Source organism: Drechmeria coniospora, chromosome 01 (assembly GCF_001625195.1).
Source record: "Drechmeria coniospora strain ARSEF 6962 chromosome 01, whole genome shotgun sequence".
Lineage (NCBI taxonomy): Eukaryota > Fungi > Ascomycota > Sordariomycetes > Hypocreales > Ophiocordycipitaceae > Drechmeria > Drechmeria coniospora.
Window position 1 is genome coordinate 10,060,497 of NC_054389.1, and position 14,803 is coordinate 10,075,299.

The window sequence follows — 14,803 nt, forward strand, 5'->3', positions numbered from 1 at the left end:
GATTGCTTCATACCCGTCAATACGCGCTGCCATTCACGCTGTGTCAAGCCTGAGTTCTCCGTATTCTGAAACGGTGTTGAGACGCTCGTCAACAGCTTTGTCTCGTGGAGACCGATGCCAAGGAACTACAAGGTCGCTACTACAGTTGGCCATCACTCGAGGGCAAAGAAACGCGAGGGATTTGGTATCTTCTACATGACGTGGCAAACGATGTAAGCCAGCCTGTCGTCACCGGCCACAACCCTCCAGTTACTCGATGCTTACTTGGAGCCATGCCGGCGTCCTGGATCGACCATCGACATTAGCATACAAAATGGCATCCAGGCCAGTTCAGAGGCCTCGCATTGGGTCCCCTGTCCGCGGGGCCACCACACCCCGACACCCAATTCTTCCATGCTATCCACTGCCAGAATTTTGAATCTCTCCAATAACTTGCTGCAGCTGCAGCTGCTGATCCTCGTAGACATCGATGCGCCGCCTGCCAATACGACCGATGTGGTCCTCGAAAACAGTTGTTCCAAACATGGCTGATGCTTTTCCGGCCACCCGCTCGGCGTTCCGCCAATTCTGTGACTTCGCCTCGCGCCTCATCGTTCTCAGAAGGGCCTCGCGTCCAGGTACGCCTGAGCCTTGGCCCACGCCGCCTTGTCCGTCTCCTGCAACTCCTTGATGTCCAGAGTTTGAAGACCCTGGTTGAGGGCACTGAAAAAGTCGACGCACAAGCGGAAGTCGTCCGAGAGCGCCTCGGCAAAGGGGACGTAGGTCCGTGGAAACTCTCTCAGCCTGTCCGCCCGCTGTTTCTTGCTGTCGCCCGCCTCGTCGTCGTCGAAGAATGTTCGTATGGCGATTCCCAGGCCGATGTCGGGCTCGTGGAGGAAGGGAAGTCTTTGTCTTTTCGTTAGCTCGCGGCGCATCGCATTGTTGGGGGGCACATACCTCTGGCTGATCTCCAAATAGTCGTCCCTCTCCCGCTTGCATTGCCCGTACATAAACATCGACGCGACGATGGCTTCAATCAAATCTCGCTCAGCCTCCCGCACCGTCGACGACAGAGCGCGGAACGCCAGCAGGCTCTTGTTAAGAGGACCTGTGTAGCCGTAGACCTGGTGGCGAAGCTTCAGAAGTGTGGCACACTGGCTGATCAGGGTCAAGCTCAGTTTGTCCTCGTCGGTGCCGTTGTGTGGCATGCCTGGCACATCGTCACGGGCATGTGCGTTGAGCACGCCCAACCGTATCAGCTCAAAGGCGAGGAGGGCCGCTTCGTCGACACCGGGCACGGCGCGGTTTTCGTCGGCATCTTTCAGTGCCAATAGAGTGGTGGCCATCGCGTTTCCCCATTTCGTGAGCTTGTGATCATCGTTGACGTAGCCTCGGAGGTGAAGATAACGCCAGATGGCAACCGAGGTGACCATCTCCATGCTGTCGATGCCCTTGACGAACCTCTCCTTGGCAATCGTCAGCTCGGCAAAGTCGGAGCTGGCCAAGGCCAAGACTTCCAAGGAAACGGGACCGGCAAAGTCGGCGGGGAAGAATCTGCGAAGGTCGCTCTCCTTCACGTCCCAGGTGGCCACCTTCTGCGAGGGCGGCGGCTGGGTCGTCCGATAGTTGATCGTCTGGGCAAACTTGGGGTCATACCATACGCGCATGACGATGTCCTTGTGCCCGATGCCCCGATGGACCCGGGGGATAATGAGACTGAGAGCCTGCTCCTTGAGGGGTAGTATCTTTTCGGTGACGAGCTTCTTGTACTCACTGGACACGCCGCCGTACAGCGTCGGCTGGACCACAGCCTGGCCGTGCGTTATGCAGTTCAGGTTCCGGGCGCCAATGAGACCCGTGTTGAGGTAGTGAAATAGCTCGGCCGGAAGCTGGAGACCAAGGTACTCGTGATTGTCCTTGGTCAGCCGGTCAAAGTCATTGAGGCGGACCTCGCCATTTTCTGCAATGTAGATGAAATGGTGGACGGCCATGCGAGCCTTGCGATACTTGTCGAGCCAGTTGGGGTCCTGCGCCTGGACTGTTTCGTTGAAGGAGGTGACGATGGTGGCCACGGACTTGTCCGAAGTCCGCAACATGTTCATGGCGTCCATGATTGTGAAGGAGTTCTGGTAGATGGACGGGTCCAGAAGGGGGGGGAAGGGCGGGAGAAATGAGGTGCCGCTCATGAGCAGGGCGTCAATGAACATGGCCTCGTCGGCGCCCAGCGTACGCATCGCCTTCTTCTTGGAGAGGGCGGTAACCGTCTTGGCCTCCCAGTCGAAGCTTCGAATGACGGAATCCTTGATGGGATACAGCAGGAGATCCTGGGGACCCATGACACCAGCGCATTGGTCGGAGTCGATCAGCTCGAAATAGGCCAGCTGCAACCCGTTAGAGCCAAGCTTCGCTGCTGCCGCGGCGGGACAAGAGAACACACCTGAGCGCAGGCATTGTAGGGAGGAACCAGGAAGTGCAGGCGGCGGTGCTTGAGGATGCTCAGGAGCAGGGGAAAGAGGTTCCGAACACAGAAGGCGCCTGCAGCACGGGGTCAGCAGGCGGGCGTGGCAGACGAATCAGACGAATGGGAAAAGGGTCTCACCAGGATTGGCACCGAAAGTAGCGACGGCCTGCTCAGCTTGCGACTGCGAGTACAGAGCCCATGCCTCGTCCGTCTTCTTGTTGGCCGCTCGGCGACGGGCAAGCGACACTTGGTCCTGACCGGCGACTGACTGCCCGTCAAAGATGAAGAAGGGCACGATGCGGTTCTTCTCCCACTGGTCTAGGTTCTCGTTGATGTGAGCTTCGATGCCGGTGAGGCCGCCGAGGGCGGAAAGCAGCGGTTCATGGGCGGGCGGGGTGTCGAGGATGAGGTTGAGCCAGTACGTCGCGTCGATGGCAACGGCGCAACCGTCGAGCTCGGCAATGTCAGACGTTCTGCGGGATCCCTCGGTGTCAGCGAAAGCGTCCACGTCGCGAGGACGGCGGTGGGAGAGCGTAGGGGCTGGCATACGTAGCCTGGCTGTTGAGCCAGGAATCTTCCACGAGGACTATGACGGCGAGCGGTTAGCCTGAAAACCATGCCAACAAGGCGGGCAATGGGCGGATGGCGGGCGACGGGCGGCATGCGTCGTACGGTCGTCGCTCGCGTACGGTGTATATCCGAGTCGAGAGGGGATGTCGTCGGCTTGGACGAGCAGTGATCGGGGTCCTCGACCCGTTGTCGACAGCTCCCGTCGGATGATGGAGAAGAACGAGAGCATGCCGGGGACTGTGTCGATGGAGGGAAGACCGTCGAGGTTCCGCCGCTTCTCCACGCGAGACCGAAGGAGCGGGGAGCGTCGAGTTCATGGCCGCCAGCTGGCGAGGACAGAGTAAGAAACAGGAGGGACTCACAAGGCATCTTTGACCAAACTGTCGGCGATCCGGGCGCCGGCGTTCCTTGCTCTTGTTCGAGGTATTGCCGCCGGGCAGAAGCTGGGTGCTTGGGAACTATGCCGCTTCTCCCACCTCCCCCAGAGGAATAGAATAGGTGGCCAACGGAATCCGGGTGACTTTGCAGAGGCGAGCGCGTCGGGTCGTTTGCTGGCTCGAAGCGATTAGGGAGCAACGATGGGATCGCTGAAGAGAATGGAGAGGTTGCGTCGGCAGCAGGGTGTCTGGAATACCAAAGCCCCCAAAAAGCCTCGGGGCAAGCTGGAATAAAAGAAAGTTGCAGTCGACTGGGGGTGGACGGGTGTTTGTTGCCGATTGACTTCGCTCCAGGCTCCTTCCCCCAGCATCAGTTGAACAGTCGAGGTACAAGTGCTCTGTACCTGCTAGTGCCGTTCGTGCTGGGGGGGGGGGGGGGTAGCTTAAGCAGGCGCGACCTGCGAGAGAGTTCACCCGCACTTGCAGCAAGTAAGTACATGGTACACCTAACTACAGTTTGGAGTAAGTAAGTAGTTGTATACGGAGTAAGTACTTGCAGTATTACAAGTACAGGCATGTACAGTACTCCGTACAGAGTGTTTGGAGGGGAGCACTGCATTGCAAGGGCGCCACACTGTGAGCTGTGGCTGGCCCGGTTGAGCTTACTTACAGTACATCCAAGTACATGTACTTGGCAAGGTAACTTCACTTAGGCAGCTACAAATGATAAGGTACGCAGCTACAGTACGGAGTACAGATGAGTAAGCATTAATATGTGCCTAATTCGTACTGTAGCTTCATATTATCAGCTTTCAAGCAGGTAGCCAAACTGTGGGTGCTGTGGCTGTGCCTCGACAAACGCTGCAGCAGTCAACTCGCCATTCGTCCCAAGTACAAGTAAACCACCGTACGGAGCATTACGGATGCTGCGCGACATGATGGACAGCGGCGCGACGGGAAACAAAACGTACATGTTTGCCATGTGAACATTGTCAAAGGTGAAACATTGTTCCTCACCACAAGGCGGCATTCGCAGGTGATGAGAAAATCTGGTCGTCTCTTGGGCCGTGACTCGGCATTCGCAGCGGGCAACAGGCGCCAGCGACAGTGGCAGAATACGCAGGCGCAGTGCAATGCAATGCAATGCATGGAGGAGAATACTACCACTACGTCTCCTCGACCCTACCAGCATTACTGTATGGATGATGACGGCCAAGTCCAGTCATGCACTATACAAGCTGATGTACTCGTTCGTTCGAGTGCTACCTTGGAGCTCGCTCTTCGTCCCTCGTCCTCCCTCGGTCATCAACGGCCAAACCCCACCTGCGTTGCCCCCCCACCGCCTCCAACTCAGCGCCAACACCACGCAGAGAGCCAACCCCAGACGTCAAAGAGCCATGGCTGCAGCTGCAGTCGCGGAGATCCCCCTCATAGACCTCGCCGGCAACGAGATAGATGTGTCCCGGAAGCTCGTGGCCGCCGCCGAGGACCATGGTTTCATCTATATCAGGAACGTCGGTGCCGACATCACGCCGGCGAGCGTCGACGAGGCCTTCTCACTGGTATGTCACGATACAGACTCTTGCATGCCGACTCGTACACGCCCCAGGACGCAAATGGCTTATCAATGCCCTTCGACCCGTAGTCAAAGATGCTATTCGAGTCGCCAGTAGAGGAAAAGCAGAAGTGCTCCATCCAGCAGAACAACCGTGGCTGGTCCAGCATGCACTCCGAGACTCTTGATCCCAAGCACCAACGGGTACGCCATCGCCACCGCAATCTCCTCTTTACACCGCCGCCCAGCTTATCTTGTCATAGGTCGGTGATTTTAAAGAGTGAGACCCAGCCTTGCTGTGTTGGACGGAGCAGGGCCGTCCCTGGCTGAAATGTCGGAGGGCCTTTAACTTTGGAGAATTCGTCGACGACAAAAGTCAGCAACCCCTGCCACCCGCCATTGTCCCCGATGAGGCACGCCTCGCTGCCTTTTCAACCTCCTGCCGCGTGCTGTGCCACAAAATCCTCCAACTCCTCGGACAGGGTCTGAATGTGCGCCTCCCTCGTCCCACCACCCTGTTCCTCCTCCTCCGCCTCCTCCTCCGCCTCCTCCTCCGCCTCCTCCTCCTCCCTCGCTGACCAGCTCTTTCAGGTCGGCGACTTTTTCTCCCGCGTTCACCCTGTTGCCATCGACTCCTCCTCTTCAGGCTCCGTTCTTCGCTTCCTCCGCTACCCGGCCCCGGAATCTGTCTCTCATGACGCCGACGACGTCCGCGCCGGCGCCCACTCCGACTATGGCTCCATCACGCTGCTCTTCCGCCTCAAGGGCCAGGCCGGCCTTGAGATTCTCAAAAAAGACAACTCCTGGGCACCTGTGCCTGTTTGTCCTCCCGGAACCGACAAGGATCCGAGCCCGCCCATTCTGGTCAACATCGGTGACTTGCTCTCCTACTGGACCAACGGACTATTCAGAAGTACAGTTCATAGGGTCGTCTTTCCAACCGCCGGGGAGAAGGTCGCGGTGGGAGAGTCGAACTCCGGGCCGAGATACTCGATCGCCTACTTCTGCCACCCCGTGGGCTCGGCACGCTTGGAGCCTGTGCCAAGTGAACGGGTCAAGAACTACATACCTGTTGATGATACACCAGACGTCAACCCATATGCCGAAAGGAAGGTCATGACTGCGGATGCACATCTCTTGATGAGGCTGAAAGAAAGCTACGGGACCTTGTATGATGACAAGCAGGAGGAATCTTCTCAGTGACGGACCTTTCTTTCCTTTCGAACTAGTTTCGAATCTTGATACAAAACTCGCTGGAAAGCTTGCCGTGGTGAACAAAAAGAGTACTTAGTCGCGCTGTCAGACCATGCCGCAATACCATCGTCGTGAAGGGTCGCTAAATCCATCGTAGTACTTTCTCAGAATGCTACTGTCCTCCAACATGGTCAGACCCCGCAAGAAGCGCCAGTCATAAACGGAAATCCACCCTTGCTCCGACTCCACGAGTATGGCTCGAGCCGCTTCCAGTTTTTCAAGCAACTGTTTCGTCTCGGATGCTTGGTCCACGCTCTCCACAAGGAGAATCATGTTTCGACCTTTATAATCGCTTGCACGCGCCCTCTTTTGATCCTGAGATTTGAGCCACTCGTGCGCGCACACGGCTGTATCGAAAACCCCGTGGGCTTTCAACAGTGCGACAGGCTCCGCACACTGAATGATGGTCTGTTTGGAGGACAAAAGAACAACGGACCCAGCAAGGCGGCACCCAATGCCAGCGTATGAACACGAACTTGCCGGACTAGGATCCAAACTCGCTGTCTTGATGTGCTCCTCAGCGTTCATCGGGCCCGGCCTCTCGATCGAATTTTCTCTCGAACCCACAGACGATGTTGGCGCCTGCTGAGACTCCGTGCTGTCAAACTTTGAAGCGACATGGTTGTCATCTACCAATGACAATCCTCGACGGGCACACATTGCGTGTTCGCCTGGCCGTTGGGGCGTGGCAGAGACTGAGGTGCACTGTGTGACTGGTTGCTCAGATGAATTACCATCAATAGCTGCCAGCGGTGTGCGAGCCGGAACCTCAGCAGAACATGCCGAGAAAGAATTTGATCGTCGCCGCTTTCTAGGAGGTGCATCGACAAAGCCAGGCGAAAGGGCACGTTTTTCTGGGAGGCCGGCATCGTCGTTCCTTGTAGCTTCTGCTGATGGCAATGAAGCTGAATTCGGAGGAATGAGATCGATGGGAGGCACTGCCGACACGTTCGATCCTTGCAGGGGAGTCATCGTCCTTCCTGGGGCGTCACAGGCTCGCCCTAGAAACTCGACCGCCATCGGTGACGCTCGCAGGTCTGGCCGGAAAGGATCCTGCCGCGGGCCCGCAGGAGACGGAGTTGGCATCGTGCTGGCAGTTAGTTGACTGACCGCATCAGCTCCCTGTCCTCTCGGATCTGCCCGTTCTAGCTTAGCAATCCATGCAAGATTCTCTTGGCTGTCTTCCAACTCGGATAATGTGGTTGCTTCCTTTGCCATTTCTTGGAGCTCTGTGAAGGTGACTGTATCAAACAGGTCGCGGTCCGAATGAATCTTCGACACGCTCGGGAAACGTAGAGTCCAAAAGCCCATATTTCCTGGCCGATCGAAGCTAAAGCACCTCATGTCAAAAATAGGGGGGTTTTGAAAGACAACGGATAGGGGAGTGGTTGTCTCCAGCCCCTTGGGGACGGTCAGGTTGGCCGCGGTGTCCTCGTCGAGCTCCACGGGTATGGGATTGCTAAAGCGAATGAGTGTCCTCAGCTGTGCCTCATTGAGCTCCACGACGGTGACCACTGTAAACTTTGGCGTCGTGTTCCATCTCTGAAGTTCTTCCTTGTTCTCCAGGCAGCCGACAAAAAAATGAGTCCATTTCAAGTTTTCGATGCCGTAGGTTTTTGCCTTGGTGGCATTAAAGCCAGCGCCAATGACGGCAAAGTCTCCAGCGTCACCGTAACGGCCAATGTACTCTTTTTTCAACTTTATGCAAAGCCCCCCGAATCGATTGGTACCGCCGGCGAAGTTGAAGTAGGGATCATCTGGCTTCAGCACCAACCCTTCACCCTTTTCCATGATGACGGTAGAAAAGGCATGGCGTAGGTCCGACATGGCGCTCGCATGTCCAAAATCAATAATCCGCCTTGGAACAAGCTCAGAACGGCCTTTCTCGCTGTAAATAATTTGCCGAAGCAGCCTGAACCGTTCCGAGTGGCGGACGTTGAGTAGTGATTTATTGTCGAGCATTAGAATGTCATAATACACGACCATGAGGCATTCGTACGGTTTAGGACTTTCCTGTCAGCATTTGGGTTCAACGAACGCGGCGGTAGCAACTTACGGGGTATCATCCTCGGTATTCATAAAGCGGCCTCGGCGAGTGACGTGATTCCTGATCTTATGAAATGGGAGTATTTTATTTTCCTACTCAAGTCAACCATCAGACACTCAGCATGGTCGTTTGGGCATACGTACCAAGTCACTATACACAACCAACTCTCCCTCTAGAATGCAATTGACATGAACTTCTGACGCTGATGTACCGAGTTTGAGCGATCTGATGATTGCCCTGAGAGATGGGTCAGCCGAATCTCGCATCAGGTTGACGGTTCACCGGCGTACCCTCGCAGAGCCTGCCTGTCCTCCGTGCTGTCCTTTCCACTTTTGGAAAAGATTTGAATGCTCGGCGGCCGCGAGGTGACGTTGACATGAATTTGACAGTACTCTCCGTCCAATTTCTTTTCGACAGACATGTGGCCATGGCCCAAGCTGACGCAATGTTTTATGCTTCGAGCTTTGAACCAATTCTGTCTGCCTACTTTTATCCCTAGCCGAGGGCTGACAGACGCTAGCATGCTGTTGGTGAGCGGCACCGGGCACACAGAATTTGCGAGCTTCCCCTTGGCGTCTTGGATGACATGAATGGCTGTTGCAAAATCGTCATGTATCCTCAGTATCGAAGGAAGTACAGGATGGCAAGAACGATATACTAGATTCGAATCCAAAATCACCGGTTGGTAGTCTTTCAGAATGAGCCGAGTGAACCACTTTGCCTCCCTAGCACTGAGCCGGCGGTAGACGCCTTCCAGATCGGTCCGGTCTCGCGAGGAAAAGGAGGCATGCGAGCTCCGGATAGCGGGAGAGCTCCACTTGATCCTTGATGCCAAACCGTGCAGGGTTTCATCAAGTTCTTCGACGGAGACCTGGTGCTTCGCGCTGTACGAAGGGTTCGGCTGAGAAAGGGTAGTCAGCACGGAGGCATTCGAGAAGATGGAGTGGTCGGCTAACTGTGACGGTCAGAATCCGCTCGGTGCAGTCGGCGAGATCCAGACCCAGGCCTGGCTGCTTGTACCTGGCAAGCTCTGCCAATCGAGATGCGCCGAGCATCAAGGCCCGACCTACAATCCTTTCGAGGCTAGCATCGCGTATGCAATAGACGCGGTCGGTTCTCTTCTCCGGTAGCAACGTCGATAACAGTGCCGCCAGATCAGCGTCCTGGGCATCGATGAGGCTCCGGTGATTCACAAACCAATCGGCCACCACCTTTGCGTTTGGTTTTTGGGCCAGGCGGAGCCGATGGCACTCGTCCAGCAGGTCGCAGACGAGTGCGAACGGGATAGGCATCACCCCTTGAGGGGAAAGGCTGCACTGAATGTCGTGAATACCGGGGGGGGGGCGCCGACAGGATGATATCCGGGAGAGCGAACCCCGCTATGCCATTGATACCATTTTCAATTGCTGATGATGTTCGCATCTACAAGCGAGGGAGGGAGAAGGCAGGAAGGTCAGCTCGATTGCAGATAGAAGGCCTCGGCAGTACAGGCCAGTCACTCTATACAAGTACAACTAAGTAGCCCGGCGATGGTGGTGCTTGAAGCTGAAGCTCCACCTCTGTTGAGGAGTGGATCGCGTTCGGAGGGCTGGTTGGAGAGCTGACGGACGCGACGTTGACGGGAAGTCACATGGGCTACGCACGCACGACTTCCCGACTTGGCACCTGCCAATTGAAGTACAGTACTTACTTGACTTGGTACGGAGTACAACTACAGTACAGTACTTACTTGACTTGGTACGGAGTACAACTACAGTACTGTACAGTACATTTTCACAGTACTCTGTTCTTGTACATGTATACTGTACACGTAATGAACAGTACGCGTACTCAGCAAGCGTACTTACAGTACTTTCATTTACATGTAGAAGTAAGTCCAAAGTACTTACGGAGCACGTTTAGTTTTCTGAAGCATGAATATTAAGTACTTGCAGTACGAAAAGCACTTAACTGTGCTTCGTGCTTAGTGTGTGTGTTCAAGATAGTACTTGAGCAAGAACACTAAGACTTGTCAGGACCTGCCTAAAACACCTACTACGCTCGCTTAGCACAAGGGCATTGAGGCAAGGGGCAGCAAACCTAGGAAGGCACCGATGACGGAATTGGAAGCCGTGACCAATTCTTCTTTTCTCGAATCTACAGGTACACCGCCTGTACGGAGTACGGAGTAGCAAGAATACATATATAATTAGTCCTCGTCTTACTGTTTCAGATCCTTCCAATGAAGGCTGCGATTACTTGCTTTTGTCGTCGCTGCCTAGGTAACGAACCCGCACGTGGACTCGTGTATGCAATACGGAGCACAGAGTACGGAGTACAGGGTACATACATGTACACATTTGTTGTACATGTACTCCATTCGTGCCGATGTTTCGTACAATAAGTACTTAAGTCCTTGCAAGCAAACACACTTACTGTACTGTACTCTGTACTTGGTACCTGCATATACTGTACACCTACGGAGTACAGTACGGAGCGATGTACAAGTAATAAGTACAATTAGGTGTACTTAATACAATACTACTCCGAACATGGCGCTCCAATGTTTCCACGTGCGAGGCCCCATGGTCTTTTCATGCAGGTCCCGAATGCCAGAATAGCGATAATTGAGGTGTGATTGGCCCCTGGTTTGGGTCGGAAATTGGAGTATCCATCTCAGAAGACAGGCAAGTGGAACCGAACGCGGCGCCGGAGCCGACAACGGTGAGGTGCGACGGACAGCTGGTTGCTGCAGTGTACAGTTATGTAGAGCTCGCATCTGGCAGGAGCCACCCACCCCTGGGGGAGCCCATTTACCGCTTCCTGTACTCCGTACTCCGTATTACTCCGTACGATGATAATACATTGTAAGTACGGAGTACAATACTTACATACCAGTACGGAGTGGTCCGTACAAGTACAGTTTGTAAAGTACACCTACCTACATGTACAGTACCACCTATTACTTGCCACCCATTACTCGTACATGTCCATGTATGGAACATAGGTAGATATTGTACTGGAATACCAACAAGCAATATTTCCATGTTTGCCCAACGCGAGGTAGGTACCTTGGTAGGCACACCATGTAGAACACAACACTTACTTTTACAAGTAAGAGAGCGTTTTGTATACGTACACCTACGGAGTACAGGTACTGTATTCACAGCATGAATGGGCATGCACTCGGTACGGGCTACTTGCAAGTAGGTACCTACAGTACTTGCAAGTAAGTACCTAGTAGTAATTACTGTACGTATAACGCTCTAGCGGGCCTGGCAAGCCGCCTTTGGGCATATGGGGAACCGTTGGTGCAAAGTAAACAAACCACACCACGCATTGACCCAACTTTGAGACAGGCAAGCAGCCGACGGTCCCCTCGCCTCCGCACAACAAAAGGCGAGACAAGATCCAAACGACCGCCACTCTTCATACTAGTGCACGTAGGCTCGTTCCATGCACGACTGCCAGACGTTCTCGTGGCTTCAACACCATCGTCGATCGCGTCCTGCTTCCTGACGTTGTTGCGTTGGGCTGCAATTGCATCGGCTCCTCTCTGTGGAGTGCCAACTTACTGCACGCCAGCAGTACCTCCAGCTGGTACTTTCAGCGCTCTCCTCCACCCTCGACTCGCGGCGCGCCTCTAAATCTTATTGTTTATCCACCTCAACTGCCATCGCCACCCCTCCTCTCCGCGTCGCCCTCCCCTGCAGGCCGCAACCAAATGTCGGCCCCCAGTCGCTGAGAAGACCCTTCCAGTGGTACCGCAAACGTGGGGGGTTGCTGCGTTGAGAGAAAGCACCAGCGACGGCCGCGTTTCCACACCCTCCCCTCATGACGGCTTCTCTCTTGCGACTCTGCGCTGTTGACCGTTGCCGCTCCCTATTTCAGTCTCATGACTATTTTGATTATTTGACACTGGTCCACTACCGAGCACCTGTCGCCCGCGCCCGCCTGCGGCGTCGCAGCACCATCAGGGCTCCATCCACTCGTTTGCTCGCTCAAAAGCGCCGCCGCTTTACGCCCAGCGGCAGCAGCAGTCATTCGCTTCAGAAACTCGAAACTCGCATGGCCTCGCAGCAGGAGGTCCGCCGTCGGTATCCGGGTGCCGACCGCACTGCCGCCGAGTCGATTGTCGTTGCCATTCCCACTCCCACCACCACCAGTACAACCATCACGCCGGCCACCGTCCCAGGGAAGGCCCATGGGATGGCGTTGGAAGCGAGCGGAATATCACAACAAAGCCGCGGCAGCGTCAGCGGCATCGACGCAAGCATGATTTCACAGCAGCAGCCGCCGCCGCCGCCGCCGCCTTCCTCTTCTAAAGACATCGGTCCCAGCACTCAACTGTCCCGGTCCGACTCTACCTCGTCCCGCATCACCAACCGTCTCTCTCTTACCCTACCGATTGCTCCGCCGACAAGCGACCCGTCCCGGCCGGCCTCCATGTCGACGGCCGCCGCCACGTCGATGCCCATGAGAGCCCCCGAGAAGCCCGCCGCGAGCTCACCCACTGATGCCAACGAGTTTATAATAGCAATTGCCGCTCAGGAGCGTCGAGTGCTGGAGATACGGGAGGAATTGGCCCGGGCGGAAGCACATCTGGTCTCGCTGAAGAAGCAGTGGGCCTCCAAGGAGGCGTACCAAAAGAAATCTGGCGGCCAGCAGGTCGAGCCGGACAGGGACGGTACCCCCTTCGCCGTCGTGGATGACCCCGTCGCGTCGCGGCGAAGCGTGGAAATGGACCGCAGAAAGATGCTGCTCCAGGGCCAGGCCCACGGCACACCGACACAAAACCGGCGCAGGGTGATGCGTGGGGGGCACACGAGAACGCTGTCTCTCCTCTCGCCCGCGAGCACGAGCGCCGAGTTTTCCGTTCACGAGGATGCGGGCCCGAGCGACGTGAGGCGTCTGCCGGTACATCGCCGGCCGGACCAGTTCAGCAATCCGGCTCTGCTGAAACGGGCATCGTGGCAGCCACGGTCCGCTCGAAGCTCACCGGCCGTGCCTCAGTTCGTCGAAGACTTTAGGCTAGGACTTCAAGCGTTCGTCGAGGATATTCGGCAGATTACCGTGGGGGATGAGCCGATCACGGGACAGCGGGATCGCATCGTCGCTGCGTCCGGTCGGAGGCCGTCGGACGATGGGCGAATGTCTCGGTCAGGGTCACCGGTGCGACCGAGGGGGAAGCCTACATCGGATCCTTGCAGCTTGATGACGTCGACCCCAACGCCTGCCAGCAGAAACCGAACACGGTCGTTGGAGAAGCTAAGCACGACGAAGAGCAAGCACTATTCCTTGACGCCGCTGGGCTTCGACTCGCTGGACGACAGCGACTGGGCCAACTGGGACTCGTCAACACCGGCCAAGTCCCCGCGGTGGAGCGGGTCGACGATGAACAGCGCGGGCCGGGATGACATTGGCCCGATCCTGGAAGTTGGAGAAGAGAACGCGACGCCTGTGTAAGTGCTTCGGCAGGGGTGAAACATGGTCGATGCTTTTGCTAACAGGCTGCGTGCAGAAAACTGCCAACGTCGGCAAAGGAGCTCGCGCTGTTGTCTCCGAAATTGGAGGAGCTGCTTCCCAGCGTGGTGAATAAGCTGTCGCCGAGCAATCTGAAGAGAACGGCCAACAACCTGTTGGACGAATGGGAGAAGTCGCTCACCGCGCCAGGTGAAAGCGACAAGGAGAACAAAGCATAGCGAAGGCGGAGGTGACGCCGTTTGCGCGGCAAGGAACGATTTCACTTTGTATCATATTGCACGGATCGACAGACGACGACATGATAGGCGTCGAGGGGCGGTTGGACGACGTGGGGGGTTGGGGGGCGTCAGGCTACCCCCGACGGATGGCCTGCATGAGGCCTGTGATGGCTGGGCCTGAATGTTTGTAAAGATGACTGGATGTTTGTACAGATGACGACTGATGAGATGAGATGCACATGCGGAACGACAGCACAGAAATGACATGATCATTCGTCCTTTTGCGGTGCAGTGCTGCGAGCTCTGGCAAGCCGGCGCAGAACTTGGGCATGGAACAACCGATTCTTGGCTTGCCAATGTATCCCGACATGGTTCAGCTGAACGGAACCATTTTCTCCTACAAAGCGCGAAAATCGCCGGGGTTTCCCATGAGTCCAGTAGGTATGGAATTATACCATCAACCCCTCAGACACGCAGGTTTCGCACATATTCGCACGTAGCTGCCACAGGGGTGGGGGAGACCGGCCATGATCCAGAGCGGACACGTCATAGCACGGCCGAGCGTTTTTCAAGTCTGGTCGCATTGACGATAGACTCGAGTCAGAGACAAGAGCCTAGGTCGTCTCTCAGACTGACGCCCGGGACACGTAACTCGAGGGCAACGTCGCGCGAAGCAACTGTCAAAGCATTCGGGGCAACAACTCCCGGAGTCACGACGACCCAAGCTCGACCAGGAATGCATGATGACCGCGTCGACCAAACGTGGTTTTCCCAGAGGACGCCGGGGGCCGGTGGCGATGCATCGTCCTCTTGCGATGTCTTACCACCGCTACCTAGCATCCCCTAGTTCGGCACACAAGCAAGCACAAGTACTCATTT

The 14,803-nt window shown here is 55.9% G+C and overlaps 5 protein-coding genes across 5 annotated transcripts; 2 read left to right on the forward strand and 3 right to left on the reverse strand.

Moving 5' to 3' along the window:
• Nucleotides 1-596: 596 nt before the first annotated feature.
• On the reverse strand, nucleotides 597-3,239 carry DCS_02661 (XPG I-region protein; the record flags this gene model as incomplete). The annotated part of the gene is made up of 5 exons (XM_040799988.1): nucleotides 597-2,360; nucleotides 2,417-2,514; nucleotides 2,579-2,913; nucleotides 2,990-3,026; nucleotides 3,113-3,239. The coding sequence occupies 5 exons, from the start codon at nucleotides 3,237-3,239 to the stop codon at nucleotides 597-599; spliced, it is 2,361 nt and encodes a 786-aa protein (XP_040660871.1).
• A 1,353-nt stretch (nucleotides 3,240-4,592) lies between these two features.
• On the forward strand, nucleotides 4,593-6,145 carry DCS_02662 (uncharacterized protein; the record flags this gene model as incomplete). Its single annotated transcript, XM_040799989.1, has 3 exons — nucleotides 4,593-4,949; nucleotides 5,033-5,146; nucleotides 5,534-6,145. The coding sequence occupies 3 exons, from the start codon at nucleotides 4,593-4,595 to the stop codon at nucleotides 6,143-6,145; spliced, it is 1,083 nt and encodes a 360-aa protein (XP_040660872.1).
• Nucleotides 6,146-6,241: 96 nt separating this feature from the next.
• DCS_02663 (uncharacterized protein) lies at nucleotides 6,242-7,987 on the reverse strand (the record flags this gene model as incomplete). The annotated part of the gene is made up of 1 exon (XM_040799990.1): nucleotides 6,242-7,987. The coding sequence occupies one exon, from the start codon at nucleotides 7,985-7,987 to the stop codon at nucleotides 6,242-6,244; it is 1,746 nt and encodes a 581-aa protein (XP_040660873.1).
• Nucleotides 7,988-8,508: 521 nt separating this feature from the next.
• On the reverse strand, nucleotides 8,509-9,535 carry DCS_02664 (uncharacterized protein; the record flags this gene model as incomplete). Its single annotated transcript, XM_040799991.1, has 3 exons — nucleotides 8,509-8,837; nucleotides 8,976-9,144; nucleotides 9,200-9,535. 3 exons carry the CDS (start codon nucleotides 9,533-9,535, stop codon nucleotides 8,509-8,511), a joined length of 834 nt encoding a protein of 277 aa, XP_040660874.1.
• A 2,521-nt stretch (nucleotides 9,536-12,056) lies between these two features.
• On the forward strand, nucleotides 12,057-13,924 carry DCS_02665 (uncharacterized protein; the record flags this gene model as incomplete). The annotated part of the gene is made up of 2 exons (XM_040799992.1): nucleotides 12,057-13,684; nucleotides 13,744-13,924. 2 exons carry the CDS (start codon nucleotides 12,057-12,059, stop codon nucleotides 13,922-13,924), a joined length of 1,809 nt encoding a protein of 602 aa, XP_040660875.1.
• Nucleotides 13,925-14,803: the final 879 nt, after the last annotated feature.